The sequence below is a fragment of the Somniosus microcephalus genome, chromosome 3 (genome assembly GCF_052327205.1).
Source record: "Somniosus microcephalus isolate GS21.2 chromosome 3, FLI_Smic_1.0, whole genome shotgun sequence".
NCBI classification, from domain to species: domain Eukaryota; kingdom Metazoa; phylum Chordata; class Chondrichthyes; order Squaliformes; family Somniosidae; genus Somniosus; species Somniosus microcephalus.
This window is the reverse complement of record NC_140989.1, coordinates 5,302,599-5,324,997: the sequence shown is the minus strand read 5'-3', so window position 1 is coordinate 5,324,997 and position 22,399 is coordinate 5,302,599. Positions and strand designations below refer to the sequence as shown.

The 22,399-nt window shown below is 47.6% G+C and overlaps 1 protein-coding gene across 1 annotated transcript in view; it reads right to left on the bottom strand.

The window, feature by feature from the left end:
• The window catches only part of LOC147120805 (adenylate cyclase type 8-like), a 409,028-nt gene that overhangs the window by 358,611 nt on the left and 28,018 nt on the right, over positions 1-22,399 (bottom strand). Inside the window, exon 3 of the mRNA XM_085977138.1 lies at positions 11,729-11,853. Coding sequence (XP_085833264.1) covers positions 11,729-11,853 — 125 coding nt within the window. The remainder of the gene's footprint in view (positions 1-11,728; positions 11,854-22,399) is intronic.

Below are 22,399 nucleotides of genomic sequence, written 5' to 3'. Positions count from 1 at the left end.
CCTTGATTTCTTTGCCTTCCACTTTTGTTTTTCTCCCTCTTGTCTTTTGTTTCTATCCTTGCTTCCCTTTCCTCTGTCTCCCTGCACAGGTTCCCAAACCCCTGCCATTTTAGTTTAAACCCTCCCCAACAGCACTAGCAAACACTCCCGCTAGGACATCGGTCCCGGTCCATGTCCCGCCCAGGTGCAAACCGTCCAGTTTGTACTGGTCCCACCTCCCCCAGAACCGTTTCCAATGTCCCAGGAATTTGAATCCCTCTCCCCTGCACCATTCCTCTAGCCACATATTCAGCTGAAATATCCTTCTATTTCTAATCTGACGAGCACGTGGCACTGGTAGCAATCCTGAGATTACTATCTTTGAGGTCCTATTTTTTAATTTACCTCCTAACTCACTATATTCAGCTTTTAGGACCTCTTCCCGTTTTTTACCTATATCGTTGGTACCTATATGCACCACGACAACTGGCTGTTCACCCTCCCCCTCCAGAATTCCCTGCAGCCGCCCCGAGACATCCTTGACCCTTGCACCAGGGAGGCAACATACCATCCTGGAGTCTTGTTTGCAGCCACAGAAATGCCTGTCTATTCCCCTTACAATAGAATCCCCTATCACTATAACTCTCCCGCTCATTTTCCTCTTGTCCTACAGACACGACGCTGTGTGTTTGAATAGTGTCTGACTCAGTCTCGCTGTGCTCCTACAGACACGACGCTCTGTGTTTGAATAGTGTCTGACTCAGTCTCGCTGTGCTCCTAGACACGACGCTCTGTGTTTGAATAGTGTCTGACTCAGTCTCGCTGTGCTCCTAGACACGACGCTCTGTGTTTGAATAGTGTCTGACTCAGTCTTGCTGTGCTCCTACAGACACGACGCTGTGTGTTTGAATAGTGTCTGACTCAGTCTCGCTGTGCTCCTAGACACGACGCTCTGTGTTTGAATAGTGTCTGACTCAGTCTCGCTGTGCTCCTAGACACGACGCTGTGTGTTTGAATAGTGTCTGACTCAGTCTCGCTGTGCTCCTAGACACGACGCTCTGTGTTTGAATAGTGTCTGACTCAGTCTCGCTGTGCTCCTACAGACACGACGCTCTGTGTTTGAATAGTGTCTGACTCAGTCTCGCTGTGCTCCTAGACACGACGCTCTGTGTTTGAATAGTGTCTGACTCAGTCTCGCTGTGCTCCTACAGACACGACGCTCTGTGTTTGAATCGTGTCTGACTCAGTCTCGCTGTGCTCCTACAGACACGACGCTCTGTGTTTGAATAGTGTCTGACTCAGTCTCGCTGTGCTCCTACAGACACGACGCTCTGTGTTTGAATACTGCCTGACTCAGTCTCGCTGTGCTCCTACAGACACGACGCTCTGTGTTTGAATAGTGTCTGACTCAGTCTCGCTGTGCTCCTACAGACACGACGCTCTGTGTTTGAATCGTGTCTGACTCAGTCTCGCTGTGCTCCTACAGACACGACGCTCTGTGTTTGAATACTGCCTGACTCAGTCTCGCTGTGCTCCTACAGACACGACGCTCTGTGTTTGAATCGTGTCTGACTCAGTCTCGCTGTGCTCCTACAGACACGACGCTCTGTGTTTGAATCGTGTCTGACTCAGTCTCGCTGTGCTCCTACAGACACGACGCTCTGTGTTTGAATCGTGTCTGACTCAGTCTCGCTGTGCTCCTACAGACACGACGCTCTGTGTTTGAATTGTGTCTGACTCAGTCTCGCTGTGCTCCTACAGACACGACGCTGTGTTTGAATAGTGTCTGACTCAGTCTCGCTGTGCTCCTACAGACACGACGCTCTGTGTTTGAATAGTGTCTGACTCAGTCTCGCTGTGCTCCTACAGACGCGACGCTCTGTGTTTGAATAGTGTCTGACTCAGTCTCGCTGTGCTCCTAGACACGACGCTCTGTGTTTGAATAGTGTCTGACTCAGTCTCGCTCTGCTCCTACAGACACGACGCTCTGTGTTTGAATAGTGTCTGACTCAGTCTCGCTGTGCTCCTACAGACACGACGCTCTGTGTTTGAATAGTGTCTGACTCAGTCTCGCTGTGCTCCTACAGACACGACGCTCTGTGTTTGAATAGTGTCTGACTCAGTCTCGCTGTGCTCCTAGACACGACGCTCTGTGTTTGAATAGTGTCTGACTCAGTCTCGCTGTGCTCCTAGACACGACGCTGTGTGTTTGAATAGTGTCTGACTCAGTCTCGCTGTGCCCCTACAGACACGACGCTCTGTGTTTGAATAGTGTCTGACTCAGTCTCGCTGTGCTCCTACAGACACGACGCTCTGTGTTTGAATAGTGTCTGACTCAGTCTCGCTGTGCTCCTAGACACGACGCTCTGTGTTTGAATAGTGTCTGACTCAGTCTCGCTGTGCTCCTACAGACACGACGCTGTGTGTTTGAATAGTGTCTGACTCAGTCTCGCTGTGCTCCTACAGACACGACGCTCTGTGTTTGAATAGTGTCTGACTCAGTCTCGCTGTGCTCCTAGAGACACGACGCTCTGTGTTTGAATAGTGTCTGACTCAGTCTCGCTGTGCTCCTAGAGACATGACGCTCTGTGTTTGAATAGTGTCTGACTCAGTCTCGCTGTGCTCCTAGAGACACGACGCTCTGTGTTTGAATAGTGTCTGACTCAGTCTCGCTGTGCTCCTAGAGACACGACGCTCTGTGTTTGAATAGTGTCTGACTCAGTCTCGCTGTGCTCCTACAGACATGACGCTCTGTGTTTGAATAGTGTCTGACTCAGTCTCGCTGTGCTCCAACAGACACGACGCTCTGTGTTTGAATAGTGTCTGACTCAGTCTCGCTGTGCTCCTACAGACACGACGCTCTGTGTTTGAAGTGTCTGACTCAGTCTCGCTGTGCTCCTAGACACGACGCTCCGTGTTTGAATAGTGTCTGACTCAGTCTCGCTGTGCTCCTAGAGACACGACGCTCTGTGTTTGAATAGTGTCTGACTCAGTCTCGCTGTGCTCCTAGACACGACGCTGTGTGTTTGAATAGTGTCTGACTCAGTCTCGCTGTGCTCCTAGAGACACGACGCTCTGTGTTTGAATAGTGTCTGACTCAGTCTCGCTGTGCTCCTAGACACGACGCTGTGTGTTTGAATAGTGTCTGACTCAGTCTCGCTGTGCTCCTAGACACGACGCTCCGTGTTTGAATAGTGTCTGACTCAGTCTCGCTGTGCTCCTAGAGACACGACGCTCTGTGTTTGAATAGTGTCTGACTCAGTCTCGCTGTGCTCCTAGAGACACGACGCTCTGTGTTTGAATAGTGTCTGACTCAGTCTCGCTGTGCTCCTACAGACACGACGCTCTGTGTTTGAATAGTGTCTGACTCAGTCTCGCTGTGCTCCTAGACACGACGCTCTGTGTTTGAATAGTGTCTGACTCAGTCTCGCTGTGCTCCTACAGACACGACGCTCTGTGTTTGAATAGTGTCTGACTCAGTCTCGCTGTGCTCCTACAGACACGACGCTCTGTGTTTGAATAGTGTCTGACTCAGTCTCGCTGTGCTCCTACAGACACGACGCGCTGTGTTTGAATAGTGTCTGACTCAGTCTCGCTGTGCTCCTAGACACGACGCTCTGTGTTTGAATAGTGTCTGACTCAGTCTCGCTGTGCTCCTACAGACACGACGCTGTGTGTTTGAATAGTGTCTGACTCAGTCTCGCTGTGCTCCTAGAGACACGACGCTCTGTGTTTGAATAGTGTCTGACTCAGTCTCGCTGTGCTCCTACAGACACGACGCTCTGTGTTTGAATAGTGTCTGACTCAGTCTCGCTGTGCTCCTAGAGACACGACGCTGTGTTTGAATAGTGTCTGACTCAGTCTCGCTGTGCTCCTACAGACACGACGCTCTGTGTTTGAATAGTGTCTGACTCAGTCTCGCTGTGCTCCTAGAGACACGACGCTCTGTGTTTGAATAGTGTCTGACTCAGTCTCGCTGTGCTCCTAGAGACACGACGCTCTGTGTTTGAATAGTGTCTGACTCAGTCTCGCTGTGCTCCTACAGACACGACGCTGTGTGTTTGAATAGTGTCTGACTCAGTCTCGCTGTGCTCCTACAGACACGACGCTGTGTGTTTGAATAGTGTCTGACTCAGTCTCGCTGTGCTCCTACAGACACGACGCTCTGTGTTTGAATAGTGTCTGACTCAGTCTCGCTGTGCTCCTGCAGACACGACGCTCTGTGTTTGAATAGTGTCTGACTCAGTCTCGCTGTGCTCCTACAGACACGACGCTCTGTGTTTGAATAGTGTCTGACTCAGTCTCGCTGTGCTCCTAGAGACACGACGCTCTGTGTTTGAATAGTGTCTGACTCAGTCTCGCTGTGCTCCTAGACACGACGCTCTGTGTTTGAATAGTGTCTGACTCAGTCTCGCTGTGCTCCTAGACACGACGCTGTGTTTGAATAGTGTCTGACTCAGTCTCGCTGTGCTCCTACAGACACGACGCTGTGTGTTTGAATAGTGTCTGACTCAGTCTCGCTGTGCTCCTACAGACACGACGCTCTGTGTTTGAATAGTGTCTGACTCAGTCTCGCTGTGCTCCTAGAGACACGACGCTCTGTGTTTGAATCGTGTCTGACTCAGTCTCGCTGTGCTCCTAGACACGACGCTGTGTGTTTGAATAGTGTCTGACTCAGTCTCGCTGTGCTCCTAGAGACACGACGCTCTGTGTTTGAATAGTGTCTGACTCAGTCTCGCTGTGCTCCTAGACACGACGCTCTGTGTTTGAATAGTGTCTGACTCAGTCTCGCTGTGCTCCTACAGACACGACGCTCTGTGTTTGAATAGTGTCTGACTCAGTCTCGCTGTGCTCCTAGACACGACGCTCTGTGTTTGAATAGTGTCTGACTCAGTCTCGCTGTGCTCCTAGAGACACGACGCTCTGTGTTTGAATAGTGTCTGACTCAGTCTCGCTGTGCTCCTAGACACGACGCTCTGTGTTTGAATCGTGTCTGACTCAGTCTCGCTGTGCTCCTAGACACGACGCTCTGTGTTTGAATAGTGTCTGACTCAGTCTCGCTGTGCTCCTAGACACGACGCTCTGTGTTTGAATAGTGTCTGACTCAGTCTCGCTGTGCTCCTACAGACACGACGCTCTGTGTTTGAATAGTGTCTGACTCAGTCTCGCTGTGCTCCTACAGACACGACGCTCTGTGTTTGAATAGTGTCTGACTCAGTCTCGCTGTGCTCCTACAGACACGACGCTCTGTGTTTGAATAGTGTCTGACTCAGTCTCGCTGTGCTCCTAGAGACACGACGCTCTGTGTTTGAATAGTGTCTGACTCAGTCTCGCTGTGCTCCTAGAGACACGACGCTGTGTGTTTGAATAGTGTCTGACTCAGTCTCGCTGTGCTCCTACAGACACGACGCTCTGTGTTTGAATAGTGTCTGACTCAGTCTCGCTGTGCTCCTACAGACACGACGCTCTGTGTTTGAATAGTGTCTGACTCAGTCTCGCTGTGCTCCTAGACACGACGCTCTGTGTTTGAATAGTGTCTGACTCAGTCTCGCTGTGCTCCTACAGACACGACGCTCTGTGTTTGAATAGTGTCTGACTCAGTCTCGCTGTGCTCCTACAGACACGACGCTCTGTGTTTGAATAGTGTCTGACTCAGTCTCGCTGTGCTCCTACAGACACGACGCTGTGTGTTTGAATAGTGTCTGACTCAGTCTCGCTGTGCTCCTAGACACGACGCTCTGTGTTTGAATAGTGTCTGACTCAGTCTCGCTGTGCTCCTACAGACACGACGCTCTGTGTTTGAATAGTGTCTGACTCAGTCTCGCTGTGCTCCTAGACACGAAGCTCTGTGTTTGAATAGTGTCTGACTCAGTCTCGCTGTGCTCCTACAGACACGACGCTCTGTGTTTGAATAGTGTCTGACTCAGTCTCGCTGTGCTCCTAGACACGACGCTCTGTGTTTGAATAGTGTCTGACTCAGTCTCGCTGTGCTCCTAGAGACACGACGCTGTGTGTTTGAATAGTGTCTGACTCAGTCTCGCTGTGCTCCTAGAGACACGACGCTGTGTGTTTGAATAGTGTCTGACTCAGTCTCGCTGTGCTCCTAGACACGACGCTCTGTGTTTGAATAGTGTCTGACTCAGTCTCGCTGTGCTCCTACAGACACGACGCTGTGTTTGAATAGTGTCTGACTCAGTCTCGCTGTGCTCCTACAGACACGACGCTCTGTGTTTGAATAGTGTCTGACTCAGTCTCGCTGTGCTCCTACAGACACGACGCTCTGTGTTTGAATAGTGTCTGACTCAGTCTCGCTGTGCTCCTAGAGACACGACGCTCTGTGTTTGAATAGTGTCTGACTCAGTCTCGCTGTGCTCCTAGACACGACGCTCTGTGTTTGAATAGTGTCTGACTCAGTCTCGCTGTGCTCCTAGACACGACGCTCTGTGTTTGAATAGTGTCTGACTCAGTCTCGCTGTGCCCCTACAGACACGACGCTCTGTGTTTGAATAGTGTCTGACTCAGTCTCGCTGTGCTCCTACAGACACGACGCTCTGTGTTTGAATAGTGTCTGACTCAGTCTCGCTGTGCTCCTAGACACGAAGCTCTGTGTTTGAATAGTGTCTGACTCAGTCTCGCTGTGCTCCTACAGACACGACGCTCTGTGTTTGAATAGTGTCTGACTCAGTCTCGCTGTGCTCCTAGACACGACGCTCTGTGTTTGAATAGTGTCTGACTCAGTCTCGCTGTGCTCCTACAGACACGACGCTGTGTGTTTGAATAGTGTCTGACTCAGTCTCGCTGTGCTCCTAGAGACACGACGCTGTGTGTTTGAATAGTGTCTGACTCAGTCTCGCTGTGCTCCTAGAGACACGACGCTGTGTGTTTGAATAGTGTCTGACTCAGTCTCGCTGTGCTCCTAGACACGACGCTCTGTGTTTGAATAGTGTCTGACTCAGTCTCGCTGTGCTCCTACAGACACGACGCTGTGTGTTTGAATAGTGTCTGACTCAGTCTCGCTGTGCTCCTAGAGACACGACGCTCTGTGTTTGAATAGTGTCTGACTCAGTCTCGCTGTGCTCCTACAGACACGACGCTCTGTGTTTGAATAGTGTCTGACTCAGTCTCGCTGTGCTCCTACAGACACGACGCTCTGTGTTTGAATAGTGTCTGACTCAGTCTCGCTGTGCTCCTAGAGACACGACGCTCTGTGTTTGAATAGTGTCTGACTCAGTCTCGCTGTGCTCCTAGACACGACGCTCTGTGTTTGAATAGTGTCTGACTCAGTCTCGCTGTGCTCCTACAGACACGACGCTCTGTGTTTGAATAGTGTCTGACTCAGTCTCGCTGTGCTCCTAGACACGACGCTCTGTGTTTGAATAGTGTCTGACTCAGTCTCGCTGTGCTCCTAGACACGACGCTCTGTGTTTGAATAGTGTCTGACTCAGTCTCGCTGTGCTCCTAGACACGACGCTCTGTGTTTGAATAGTGTCTGACTCAGTCTCGCTGTGCCCCTACAGACACGACGCTCTGTGTTTGAATAGTGTCTGACTCAGTCTCGCTGTGCTCCTAGACACGACGCTCTGTGTTTGAATAGTGTCTGACTCAGTCTCGCTGTGCTCCTAGAGACACGACGCTGTGTGTTTGAATAGTGTCTGACTCAGTCTCGCTGTGCTCCTACAGACACGACGCTCTGTGTTTGAATAGTGTCTGACTCAGTCTCGCTGTGCTCCTACAGACACGACGCTCTGTGTTTGAATAGTGTCTGACTCAGTCTCGCTGTGCTCCTACAGACACGACGCTCTGTGTTTGAATAGTGTCTGACTCAGTCTCGCTGTGCTCCTAGACACGACGCTCTGTGTTTGAATAGTGTCTGACTCAGTCTCGCTGTGCTCCTAGACACGACGCTCTGTGTTTGAATAGTGTCTGACTCAGTCTCGCTGTGCTCCTACAGACACGACGCTGTGTGTTTGAATAGTGTCTGACTCAGTCTCGCTGTGCTCCTACAGACACGACGCTCTGTGTTTGAACAGTGTCTGACTCAGTCTCGCTGTGCTCCTAGACACGACGCTCTGTGTTTGAATAGTGTCTGACTCAGTCTCGCTGTGCTCCTACAGACACGACGCTCTGTGTTTGAATAGTGTCTGACTCAGTCTCGCTGTGCTCCTAGAGACACGGCGCTCTGTGTTTGAATAGTGTCTGACTCAGTCTCGCTGTGCTCCTAGACACGACGCTCTGTGTTTGAATAGTGTCTGACTCAGTCTCGCTGTGCTCCTAGACACGACGCTCTGTGTTTGAATAGTGTCTGACTCAGTCTCGCTGTGCTCCTACAGACACGACGCTCTGTGTTTGAATAGTGTCTGACTCAGTCTCGCTGTGCTCCTACAGACACGACGCTCTGTGTTTGAATAGTGTCTGACTCAGTCTCGCTGTGCTCCTAGAGACACGACGCTCTGTGTTTGAATAGTGTCTGACTCAGTCTCGCTGTGCTCCTAGACACGACGCTCTGTGTTTGAATAGTGTCTGACTCAGTCTCGCTGTGCTCCTAGACACGACGCTCTGTGTTTGAATAGTGTCTGACTCAGTCTCGCTGTGCCCCTACAGACACGACGCTCTGTGTTTGAATAGTGTCTGACTCAGTCTCGCTGTGCTCCTAGACACGACGCTCTGTGTTTGAATAGTGTCTGACTCAGTCTCGCTGTGCTCCTACAGACACGACGCTCTGTGTTTGAATAGTGTCTGACTCAGTCTCGCTGTGCTCCTAGACACGACGCTCTGTGTTTGAATAGTGTCTGACTCAGTCTCGCTGTGCTCCTACAGACACGACGCTGTGTTTGAATAGTGTCTGACTCAGTCTCGCTGTGCTCCTAGAGACACGACGCTGTGTGTTTGAATAGTGTCTGACTCAGTCTCGCTGTGCTCCTAGAGACACGACGCTGTGTGTTAGAATAGTGTCTGACTCAGTCTCGCTGTGCTCCTAGACACGACGCTCTGTTTGAATAGTGTCTGACTCAGTCTCGCTGTGCTCCTACAGACACGACGCTGTGTGTTTGAATAGTGTCTGACTCAGTCTCGCTGTGCTCCTAGAGACACGACGCTCTGTGTTTGAATAGTGTCTGACTCAGTCTCGCTGTGCTCCTACAGACACGACGCTCTGTGTTTGAATAGTGTCTGACTCAGTCTCGCTGTGCTCCTACAGACACGACGCTGTGTTTGAATAGTGTCTGACTCAGTCTCGCTGTGCTCCTAGAGACACGACGCTCTGTGTTTGAATAGTGTCTGACTCAGTCTCGCTGTGCTCCTAGACACGACGCTCTGTGTTTGAATAGTGTCTGACTCAGTCTCGCTGTGCTCCTACAGACACGACGCTCTGTGTTTGAATAGTGTCTGACTCAGTCTCGCTGTGCTCCTAGACACGACGCTCTGTGTTTGAATAGTGTCTGACTCAGTCTCGCTGTGCTCCTAGACACGACGCTCTGTGTTTGAATAGTGTCTGACTCAGTCTCGCTGTGCTCCTAGACACGACGCTCTGTGTTTGAATAGTGTCTGACTCAGTCTCGCTGTGCCCCTACAGACACGACGCTCTGTGTTTGAATAGTGTCTGACTCAGTCTCGCTGTGCTCCTAGACACGACGCTCTGTGTTTGAATAGTGTCTGACTCAGTCTCGCTGTGCTCCTAGAGACACGACGCTGTGTTTGAATAGTGTCTGACTCAGTCTCGCTGTGCTCCTACAGACACGACGCTCTGTGTTTGAATAGTGTCTGACTCAGTCTCGCTGTGCTCCTACAGACACGACGCTCTGTGTTTGAATAGTGTCTGACTCAGTCTCGCTGTGCTCCTACAGACACGACGCTCTGTGTTTGAATAGTGTCTGACTCAGTCTCGCTGTGCTCCTAGACACGACGCTCTGTGTTTGAATAGTGTCTGACTCAGTCTCGCTGTGCTCCTACAGACACGACGCTCTGTGTTTGAATAGTGTCTGACTCAGTCTCGCTGTGCTCCTAGAGACACGACGCTCTGTGTTTGAATAGTGTCTGACTCAGTCTCGCTGTGCTCCTACAGACACGACGCTCTGTGTTTGAATAGTGTCTGACTCAGTCTCGCTGTGCTCCTAGACACGACGCTCTGTGTTTGAATAGTGTCTGACTCAGTCTCGCTGTGCTCCTAGACACGACGCTCTGTGTTTGAATAGTGTCTGACTCAGTCTCGCTGTGCTCCTACAGACACGACGCTCTGTGTTTGAATAGTGTCTGACTCAGTCTCGCTGTGCTCCTAGAGACACGACGCTCTGTGTTTGAATAGTGTCTGACTCAGTCTCGCTGTGCTCCTAGACACGACGCTCTGTGTTTGAATAGTGTCTGACTCAGTCTCGCTGTGCTCCTAGACACGACGCTGTGTGTTTGAATAGTGTCTGACTCAGTCTCGCTGTGCTCCTAGAGACACGACGCTGTGTGTTTGAATAGTGTCTGACTCAGTCTCGCTGTGCTCCTACAGACACGACGCTCTGTGTTTGAATAGTGTCTGACTCAGTCTCGCTGTGCTCCTAGACACGACGCTCTGTGTTTGAATAGTGTCTGACTCAGTCTCGCTGTGCTCCTAGACACGACGCTCTGTGTTTGAATAGTGTCTGACTCAGTCTCGCTGTGCTCCTACAGACACGACGCTCTGTGTTTGAATAGTGTCTGACTCAGTCTCGCTGTGCTCCTAGACACGACGCTGTGTGTTTGAATAGTGTCTGACTCAGTCTCGCTGTGCTCCTACAGACACGACGCTCTGTGTTTGAATAGTGTCTGACTCAGTCTCGCTGTGCTCCTACAGACACGACGCTGTGTGTTTGAATAGTGTCTGACTCAGTCTCGCTGTGCTCCTAGAGACACGACGCTCTGTGTTTGAATAGTGTCTGACTCAGTCTCGCTGTGCTCCTACAGACACGACGCTCTGTGTTTGAATAGTGTCTGACTCAGTCTCGCTGTGCTCCTACAGACACGACGCTCTGTGTTTGAATAGTGTCTGACTCAGTCTCGCTGTGCTCCTAGACACGACGCTCTGTGTTTGAATAGTGTCTGACTCAGTCTCGCTGTGCTCCTAGACACGACGCTCTGTGTTTGAATAGTGTCTGACTCAGTCTCGCTGTGCTCCTAGAGACACGACGCTCTGTGTTTGAATAGTGTCTGACTCAGTCTCGCTGTGCTCCTACAGACACGACGCTCTGTGTTTGAATAGTGTCTGACTCAGTCTCGCTGTGCTCCTACAGACACGACGCTCTGTGTTTGAATAGTGTCTGACTCAGTCTCGCTGTGCTCCTACAGACACGACGCTCTGTGTTTGAATAGTGTCTGACTCAGTCTCGCTGTGCTCCTAGACACGACGCTCTGTGTTTGAATAGTGTCTGACTCAGTCTCGCTGTGCTCCTAGACACGACGCTCTGTGTTTGAATAGTGTCTGACTCAGTCTCGCTGTGCTCCTAGAGACACGACGCTCTGTGTTTGAATAGTGTCTGACTCAGTCTCGCTGTGCTCCTACAGACACGACGCTCTGTGTTTGAATAGTGTCTGACTCAGTCTCGCTGTGCTCCTACAGACACGACGCTCTGTGTTTGAATAGTGTCTGACTCAGTCTCGCTGTGCTCCTAGACACGACGCTCTGTGTTTGAATAGTGTCTGACTCAGTCTCGCTGTGCTCCTACAGACACGACGCTCTGTGTTTGAATAGTGTCTGACTCAGTCTCGCTGTGCTCCTACAGACACTCACCTGACGTTCTTATATTGGTGAACGTAGATTTTGTGGAATGCTCCTTGCTTTTGCTCCTCAAGGGACATGTCATGAATTATCTCCAACACCATGAACCGTGGCAGCACTGAGAGGACCAACCTTTCCTGTTCAAAAAACCAGAGAAGATAAAGAAAAGTTATTTTCAGAAGGGGACCAGGTAGAAGTACAAGAAGTCAGTTTTCCTTCACCTTCCAGATATCAAAAGAAGAAACTCGTGAATGCCTGCAGCAAGAAAACCAGCTCTGACTAGAATGCAGAGGGAGATGATCGGTCCAGAGAGAGAGCAGGTTGGCTGGGCCTCACTATGGAACTGATATGGTTCTGAGAAAGGAGCAAAGAAAAGAGGCTGGGACAGAACAACAGAAGTTGAGGAATGTTTATGATATTAAAATAGGAAAAGCAGAAGACAAAGGCTGCAGGAAAGGGGTCGATAGAAAATCTAGGGGGAGTCATTGGACCTTGTTCAGCTCATTTAAACACAAACTTCTTGCTGTGGGGCCAGGGGAGCAGGAGTCGGCCATTTGGCCCTTCGAGCCGGCTCCGCCATTCAATAAGATCATGGCTGATCTTCTACCTCATCTCCACTTTCCTGCACTATCCCCATATCCCTTGAATCCCTTAATATTCACAAATCTCTGTCTTGAATATACTCAACGACTGAGCCTCCACAGCCCTCTGGGGTAGAGAATTCCAAAGATTCACCGCCCTCTGAGTGAAGAAATTCCTCCTCATCTCAGTCCTAAATGGCCGACCCCTTATTCTGAGTCTGTGACCCCTGGTTCTAGACTCCCCAGCCAGGGGAAACATCCTCCCTGCATCGACCCTGTCAAGCCCTGTAAGAGTTTTGTATGTTTCAATGAGATCACCTCTCATTCTTCTAAACTCTAGAGAATATAGGCCTAGTCTACTCAATCTCTCCTCAGAGGACAATCCCCCCATCCCAGGAACCAGTCTGGTGAACCTTCATTGCACTCCCTCTATGGCGAGTCTATCCTTCCTTATATCCCTCCCGTTACCAGTCCATGGGCCTCCTGGCCACAGTGTGTGTTCTCCATGTGTGGTGCCCATTTCACACCCAGAAAGTGGCCTAAAGGAATTCCCAACCCAAAAATCAAATGATAATAAATGCTGAAAATATTGCACTTTGGTAGAAAGAAATGTGCATCATAAGAACAACAACTTGCATTTATACAGCGCCTTTAACTTAATAAAATGTCCAAAGCGCTGCACAGCAGTGATTGTCAAACAAACATTTGACACCGAGCCACATAAGGAGATATTGGGACAGATGACCAAAAGCTTGGTCAAAGAGATAGGTTTTAAGGAGCGTCTTAAAGGAGGAGAGAAAGGTAGCAAGGCAGAGAGGTTAGGGAGGGAATTCCAGAGCTTAGGGCCCAGGCAGCTGAAGACACGGCTGCCAATGGTGGGGAGAAGCAAGTGGGGGTACATAAGAGGCCAGAGTTGGAGGAGCGCAGAGATCGCGGAGGGATGTAGGGCTGAAGGAGATTACAGAGATAGGGAGGGGCGAAGCTATGTAGGCATTTAAATACGAGGATGAGAATTTTAAATTTGAGGCGTTGCTGCACTGCCAATGTAGGTCAGCGAGCACAGGGGTGACGGGTGAACGGGACTTGGTGCGAGTTAGGACATGGGCAGCCGAGTTTTGGATGAGCTGAAGTTTACTTAGGGTGGAATGTGGGAGGCCGGCCCGGAGAGCGTTGGGATACAAAACGAAAATACTGCAGATGCTGGAAATCTGAAATAAAAACAGAAAATGCTGGAGATACTCAGCAGGTCAGGCAGCATCTATGAAGATGTGAACGGCAATAGATTGGGAAAAGGGGAGATGCAACGAGACCTGGGTGTCCTTGTGCACCAGTCGCTGAAGGTAAGCATGCAGGTGCAGCAGGCGGTTAAGAAGGCAAATGGTATGTTGGCCTTCATAGCGAGAGGGTTTGAGTACAGGAACAAGGATGTCTTGCTGCAGTTGTACAGGGCCTTGGTGAGACCACATCTTGAGTATTGTGTGCAGTTTTGGTCGCCTTATCTGAGGAAGGATGTTCTTGCCATGGAAGGAGTTCAGCGAAGATTCACCAGGCTGATACCTGGGATGGAAGGAATGACGTATGAGGAGAGATTGGGTCGATTGGGCTTATACTCACTGGAGTTTAGAAGAATGAGAGGGGATCTCATTGAAACTTATAAAATTCTGACAGGACTGGACAGACTAGATGCAGGAAGGATGTTCCTGATGGCGGGGAAATCCAGAACCAGGGGTCACAATCTAAGGATAAAGGGGTAAGCCATTTAGGACAGAGATGGGGAGGACTTTCTTCACCCAGAGAGTGGTGAACCTGTGGAATTCTCTACCACAGAAGGTAGTAGAGGCCAATTCATTAAATATATTCAAGAAGGAGTTAAAAATATTTCTTAAGGCTAAAGGGATCAAGGGATATGGGGAGAAAGCAGGGACAGGGTACTGAATTTGGATGATCAGCCATGATCTCATTAAATGGCAGAACAGGCTCCATGGGCCGAATGGCCTACTGCTGCTCCTATCTTCTATGTTTCTAAGAGAGAAACAGAGTTAACGTTTCAGGTCGATGACCTTTTGTCAGAACTGGAAAAAAGTAGGAAATGGAACAGATTTTTAAGCAAGGGTAGGGGCTGGGAAGTGGGGGAGGGGAGGAAAGAACAAAAGGGAAGGTCGGGATAGGGTGGAAGGCCGGAGAGGTTAAAAGATAAAAGGGATGATGGTGCGAGGCGAGAGGAGATGGTAATGGGACAAGTTAAGAAACAAAGGATGGCTCGAGATGAAGTGTGAATTGCGCTGGCAGAATGGAAGACAGCTGCCCTGTGGGAGAGAAGAAAAGACACAGACAAAAAGTGTTGGTAAAAAATATATGTGATGGGGGCCGAGGTTATGATCTGAAATTGTTGAACTCTATGTTGAGTCCGGAAGGCTGTAAAGTGCCTAATCGAAAGATGGCATTGGTATAGTTGAGTCTGGTATAGTTTGGTATAGTTGAGTCTGGTATAGTTTGGTATAGTTGAGTCTGGTATAGTTTGGTATCGTTGAGTCTGGTATAGTTTGGTATAGTTGAGTCTGGTATAGTTTGGTATAGTTGAGTCTGGTATAGTTTGGTATCGTTGAGTCTGGTATAGTTTGGTATAGTCGAGTCTGGTATAGTTTGGTATAGTTGAGTCTGGTATAGTTTGGTATAGTTGAGTCTGGTATAGTTTGGTATAGTTGAGTCTGGTATAGTTTGGTATAGTTGAGTCTGGTATAGTTTGGTATCGTTGAGTCTGGTATAGTTGAGTCTGGTATAGTTTGGTATAGTTGAGTCTGGTATAGTTTGGTATAGTTGAGTCTGGTATAGTTTGGTATCGTTGAGTCTGGTATAGTTTGGTATAGTTGAGTCTGGTATAGTTTGGTATAGTTGAGTCTGGTATAGTTTGGTATAGTCGAGTCTGGTATAGTTTGGTATAGTTGAGTCTGGTATAGTTTGGTATAGTTGAGTCTGGTATAGTTTGGTATAGTTGAGTCTGGTATAGTTTGGTATAGTTGAGTCTGGTATAGTTTGGTATCGTTGAGTCTGGTATAGTTGAGTCTGGTATAGTTTGGTATCGTTGAGTCTGGTGTAGTTTGGTATCGTTGAGTCTGGTATAGTTTGGTATAGTTGAGTCTGGTATAGTTTGGTATAGTTGAGTCTGGTATAGTTTGGTATAGTTGAGTCTGGTATAGTTTGGTATCGTTGAGTCTGGTATAGTTTGGTATAGTTGAGTCTGGTATAGTTTGGTATCGTTGAGTCTGGTATAGTTTGGTATCGTTGAGTCTGGTATAGTTTGGTATCGTTGAGTCTGGTATAGTTTGGTATAGTTTGGTATAGTTGAGTCTGGTATAGTTTGGTATAGTTTGGTATAGTTGAGTCTGGTATAGTTTGGTATAGTTGAGTCTGGTATAGTTTGGTATAGTTGAGTCTGGTATAGTTTGGTATAGTTGAGTCTGGTATAGTTTGGTATAGTTGAGTCTGGTATAGTTTGGTATAGTTGAGTCTGGTATAGTTTGGTATAGTTGAGTCTGGTATAGTTTGGTATCGTTGAGTCTGGTATAGTTTGGTATAGTCGAGTCTGGTATAGTTTGGTATAGTTGAGTCTGGTATAGTTTGGTATAGTTGAGTCTGGTATAGTTTGGTATCGTTGAGTCTGGTATAGTTTGGTATCGTTGAGTCTGGTATAGTTTGGTATCGTTGAGTCTGGTATAGTTTGGTATAGTTTGGTATAGTTGAGTCTGGTATAGTTTGGTATAGTTGAGTCTGGTATAGTTGAGTCTGGTATAGTTGAGTCTGGTATAGTTTGGTATAGTTGAGTCTGGTATAGTTTGGTATAGTTGAGTCTGGTATAGTTTGGTATAGTTGAGTCTGGTATAGTTTGGTATAGTTGAGTCTGGTATAGTTTGGTATAGTTGAGTCTGGTATAGTTTGGTATAGTTGAGTCTGGTATAGTTTGGTATAGTTGAGTCTGGTATAGTTTGGTATAGTTGAGTCTGGTATAGTTTGGTATAGTTGAGTCTGGTATAGTTTGGTATAGTTGAGTCTGGTATAGTTTGGTATAGTTGAGTCTGGTATAGTTTGGTATCGTTGAGTCTGGTATAGTTTGGTGTAGTTGAGTCTGGTATAGTTTGGTATCGTTGAGTCTGGTATAGTTTGGTATCGTTGAGTCTGGTATAGTTTGGTATCGTTGAGTCTGGTATAGTTTGGTATCGTTGAGTCTGGTATAGTTTGGTATCGTTGAGTCTGGTATAGTTTGGTATCGTTGAGTCTAGTATAGTTTGGTATAGTTGAGTCTGGTATAGTTTGGTATAGTTGAGTCTGGTATAGTCTGGTATAGTTGAGTCTGGTATAGTCTGGTATAGTTGAGTCTGGTATAGTTTGGTATCGTTGAGTCTGGTATAGTTTGGTATAGTTGAGTCTGGTATAGTCTGGTATAGTTGAGTCTGGTATAGTTTGGTATAGTTGAATCTGGTATAGTTTGGTATAGTTGAGTCTGGTATAGTTTGGTATAGTTGAGTCTGGTATAGTTTGGTATAGTTGAGTCTGGTATAGTTTGGTATAGTTGAGTCTGGTATAGTTTGGTATAGTTGAGTCTGGTATAGTCTGGTGTAGTTGAGTCTGGTATAGTTTGGTATCGTTGAGTCTGGTATAGTCTGGTATAGTTGAGTTTGGTATAGTCTGGTATAGTTTGGTATAGTTGAGTCTGCAGGAAACAAAGGCATGGATGAGGGTTTCAGTAGCAGATGGGCTGAGGCGGGCCGGAGACGGGCAACGTTACAGAGGTGGAAGTAGGCGATCTTGGTGCTGGAGAGGATATGGGGTCGAAAGTTCAGCGCGGAGTCAAATAGGATGCCGAGGTGATTTATACAATTTATAGAAAGGAGTTCTCACAGGGAGACAGAGAGGGACCTGGGAGCACAAAAATTAGCTCGATTCTGTATCACACCTTATCGCAGCCTCAGAGCATTCCAACGTGATTCAGATCCAACGAACGGGGTTGGAATGTCAGCCACTGTTGTCATGTAGGCGGCACAATTTGCTCACAAGGTCTCATAAATAGCAAATGAGATCAATGCCACACTTTTGGGGAGAGTGGATTGTATTTCAGCACACCAGGAGGCACTTAAATAACATTAATTCTCATCTAGAAGGACATGAGTTAATTTTTACTTTAGAATTCTTGGGATGTGGGCCTTGCTGGCAAGCCCAGTATTTATTGCCCATCCCTAGTTACCCTCGAGAAGGTGGTGAGCCATCTTCTTGAACCGCTGCCATCCATGCGGTGAAGGCGCTCCCACTCTGCTGTTAGGTAGGAAGTTAGAATCATAGAATGATACAGCACAGGAGGCCATTCGGCCCATCATGCCTGTGCCGGCTCTTTGAAAGAGCTCTCCAATTAGCCCCACTCTCCTGCTCTTTCCCTGCCAATTTTTCCTTTTCAAGTGTTTATCCAATTCCCTTTTGAAAGTTACTGTTGAGCCTGCTTCCACCGCTCTTTCAGGCAGCGCATTCCAGGTCACAACTCACTGCGGTAAAAACATGTTTCCTTATCTCATCTAAAAACATAGAAAAATAGGAGCAGGAGTCGGCCATTCAGCCCTTCGAGCCTGCTCCGCCATTCAATATGATCATGGCTGATCCTCTATCTCAATACCATATTCCCGCTCTCTCCCCATACCCCTTGATTCCTTTTGTGTCTAGAAATCTATCCATCTCCTTCTTAAATATATTCAGTGACTTGGCCTCCACAGCCTTCTGTGGTAGAGAATTCCACAGGTTCACCACCCTCTGAGTGAAGAGATTCCTCCTCATCTCAGTCCTAAATGTCCTACCCCGTATCCTGAGGCTGTGACCCCTCGTTCTAGAGCCCCCCAGCCAGGGGAAACATCCTCCCTGCATCCTGTCTGTCGAACCCTGTCAGAATTTCATACGTTTCAATAAGATCCCCTCTCATTCTTCTAAACTCTAGTGAATACAGGCCTAGTCGACCCAATCTCTCCTCATACGACAGTCCTGCCATCCCAGGAATCAGTCTGGTGAACCTTCGCTGAACTCCCTCTATGGCAAGTATATCCTTTCTTAGGTAAGGAGACCAAAACTACACACAGTACTCCAGGTGTGGTCTCACCAAGGCCCTGTATAACTGTAGTGAGACATCCTTGCTCCTGTACTCAAATCCTCTTGCAATGAAGGCCAACATACCATTTGCCTTCTTAACTGCTTGCTGCACCTGCATGTTTGCTTGCAGTGACTGGTGTACAAGGACACCGAGGTCCCTTTGTACATCAACATTTCCCAATCTATCACCATTTAAATAATACTCTACCTTTCTGTTTTTCCTACCGAAGTGGATAACTTCACATTTATCCACGTTATACTGCATCTACCGTGTATTTGCCCAATCACTCAACTTGTCTAAATCGCCTTGAAGCCTCTTTGCATCCTCCTCACAACTCAAAATCCACCTAGTTTCCCATCTAGTCTCTGGTTCTTTTGCCAATTACTTAAATCTGTGTCCTCTGTTTACCGACCCTCCTGCCAGTGGAAACAGTTTCTCCTTCTATACTCTATCAACCACAACTTGGAGGTGATGGTGTTCCCATGTGTGGTAAACCACTGTTATTGTTTTCATTGTTGTTCACTACTGTTATCGTTATTGCACATTGTTACCTCTTGCTACTCACTGTGTACCAATGCATGCCTCAGCTGGCTCCGCCTACATGACCTGGTATAAAGGTGGCTGCCCGGCAACCCACTTCCTTCTTGGAACCAGTCGTCCACGAGGGGCATGCTCTGTTCTTTAGTTAATAAAAACCTTTTCATTACTTTCCTAATTCGTCGCCTTTTATGGAGTAATTGATAAGCGTATCACCATGCACCTGCTACCTTGACCTTCTAGGTGGTGGAGATCATGGTTTTGGGAGGCTTGGCGAGTTGCTGCAGTGCATCCTGCAGATAGTACACACTGCAGCCACAGTGCGCCGGTGGCGGAGTGAGCGGGTGTTCAGGTTAGTGAATGGGATGCCGATTATGGACAACCAGCATGGATTAGTAAAAGGCAAGTCATGTCCAAGAAATTTAGAAGAGTTCTTTGAGGAAATAACTGCACTGATAAAGGAAATGTAGTGGATGTTGTGTATATGGATTTTCAAAAGGCATTTGATAAGGTGCTACATAGGAAGCTTATTGATAAAATCAGGGCATTAAAGGAAATGGCAACATGGAGAGGAAATTAGTTAAAGAACAGAAATCAGGAAGTGATGCTTAATGAATTTTTGGGGGGCTGGAGGAATGTAAACAATGGTATCCCCTTGGGAAAACACAAAAGGAAAAGCGGCCCAACCATGGCTAACAAAAGAAATTTAGGATAGTATTAGATCCAAAGAGGAGTCATATAAAGTTGCCAGAAAAAGTAGCAAGCCTGAGGGTTGGGAGCAGTTTAGAGTTCAGCAAAAAAGGACCAAGAGATTGATTAAGAGGGGAAAAATAGAGTATGAGAGTAAACTTGCAAGGAACATAAAAGCGGACTGTAAAAGCTTCTACAAGTATGTAAAAAGAAAAAGATTAGTGAAGACCAATGTAGGTCCCTTACAGTCAGAAACGGGAGAATTTATAATGGGGAACAAGGAAATGGCTGAGCAATTAAACAAATACTCTGGTTCTGTCTTCACAGAAGAGGACACAAATAACTTCCCAGAAATGCTAGGGAACCAAGGGTCTAGTGAGAAGGAGGAATTAAAGGAAATTAGTATCAGTAAAAAAAAAAATGCTGGAGAAATTAATGGGACTGAAAGCTGATAAATCCCTAGGGCCTGATAATCTGCATCCCAGAGTACTAAAAGAGGTAGCCATGGAAATAGTGGATGCATTGGTTGTCATCTTCCACAATTCTATAGATTATGGAACAGTTCCTGCAGATTGGAGGGTGGCAAATGTAACCCCACTATTTAAAAAAGGAGGGAAGAGAGAAAACAGGGAACTACAGACTGGTTAGCCTAACATCAGTAGTAGGGAAAATGCTAGAGTCTATTATAAAGGATGTGATAACAGGACACTTCGAAAATATCAACGAGATTAGACAAAGTCAACATGGATTTATGAAAGGGAAATCGTGTTTGACAAACCTGCTGGAGTTTTTTGAGGATGTAACTGGTAGAATAGATAAGGGAGAACCAGTGGATGTGGTGTATTTGGATTTTCAGAAGGCCTTTGATAAAGTCCCACATAAGAGGTTAGTGTGCAAAATTAAAGCACGTGGGATTGGGGGTAATATACTGGCATGGATTGAAAATTGGTTAATAGACAGGAAACACAGAGTAGGAATAAATGGGTCTTTTTCGGGGTGGCAGGCGGTGACTAGTGGGGTACCGCAGGGATCAGTGCTTGGGCCCCAGCTATTCACAATATATATCAATGATTTGGATGAGGGAACCAAATGCAATATTTCCAAGTTTGCTGACGACACGAAACTAGGTGGGATTGTGAGTTGTGAGGAGGATGCAAAGAGGCTTCAAGGTGATTTAGACAAGTTGAGTGAGTGGGCAAATACATGGCAGATGCAGTATAACGTGGATAAGTGTGAAGTTATCCACTTCGGTAGGAAAAACAGAAAGGTAGAGTATTATTTAAATGGTGATAGATTGGGAAATGTTGATGTACAGAGGGACCTGGGTGTCCTTGTACACCAGTCACTGAAAGCAAACATTCAGGTGCAGCAAACAGTTAGGAAGGCAAATGGTATGTTGGCCTTCATTGCAAGAGGATTTGAGTACAGGAGCAAGGATGTCTTACTACAGTTATACAGGGCCTTGGTGAGACCACACCTGGAGTACTGTGTGCAGTTTTGGTCTCCTTACCTAAGAAAGGATATACTTGCCATAGAGGGAGTGCAGCGAAGGTTCACCAGACTGATTCCTGAGATGGCAGGACTGTCGTATGAGGAGAGATTGGGTCGACTAGGCCTGTATTCACTAGAGTTTAGAAGAATGAGAGGGGATCTCATTGAAATGCATGAAATTCTGACAGGGCTAGACAGACTGGATGCAGGGAGGATGTTTCCCCTGGCTGGGGGGTCTAGAACGAGTGGTCACAGTCTCAGGATACGGGGTAGGACATTTAGGACTGAGATGAGGAGAAATTTCTTCAGAGGGGGGTGAACCTGTGGAATTCTCTACCACAGAAGGCTGTGGAGGCCAAGTCACTGAATATATTTAAGAAGGAGATAGATAGATTTCTAGACACAAAAGGCATCAAGGGGTATGGGGAGAGATTGGAAATATGGTATTGAGATAGAGGATCAGCCATGATCATATTGAATGGCGGAGCAGTCTCGAAGGGCCGAATGGTCTACTCCTGCTCCTATGTTTCTATGTGTTTATCAGTATTGAGACCATTGCTCTGAATATATAGAAATGACCTGGACTCTGGTATGGGGAGGGTGGGGACACAATATCAACATTTGGAGAAAACTCAGAAAGAGAGAGTGCGGTTAAATGTGAGAGAATTGTAAGTGACTACAGGAGAATATTGGCAGTAATTGGGCCAAGAGGTATCAGATAAAATATGTGGAGAAATGTGAGGGAATATTTTGGGAAGTTGAATAAGAAGACGACATACACACAAACATGAAAAAGGACAGGGAAAGATTAACCAGTCCATCAGGTCACTCATCACAGATGCGATCTACATACACCATCATATCACTAGATAGGGTGAGAAGGTGGGACTGAGGGATATGGTGAGACGGTGAGTGGGTGGGATTGAGGGATACAATGAGAGGGTGAGTGGGATTGAGGAATACGATGAGAGGGTGAGTGGGATTGAGGGATACGAGAGGGTGAGTGGGTGGGATTGAGGGATACGATGAGAGGGTGAGTGGGATTGAGGGATACGATGGGAGGGTGAGTGGGTGGGATTGAGGGATATGGTGAGACGGTGAGTGGGTGGGATTGAGGGATACGATGGGAGGGTGAGTGGGTGGGATTGAGGGATACGATGAGAGGGTGAGTGGGATTGAGGGATACGATGGGAGGGTGAGTGGGTGGGATTGAGGGATACGATGGGAGGGTGGGTGGGATTGAGGGATACGATGGGAGGG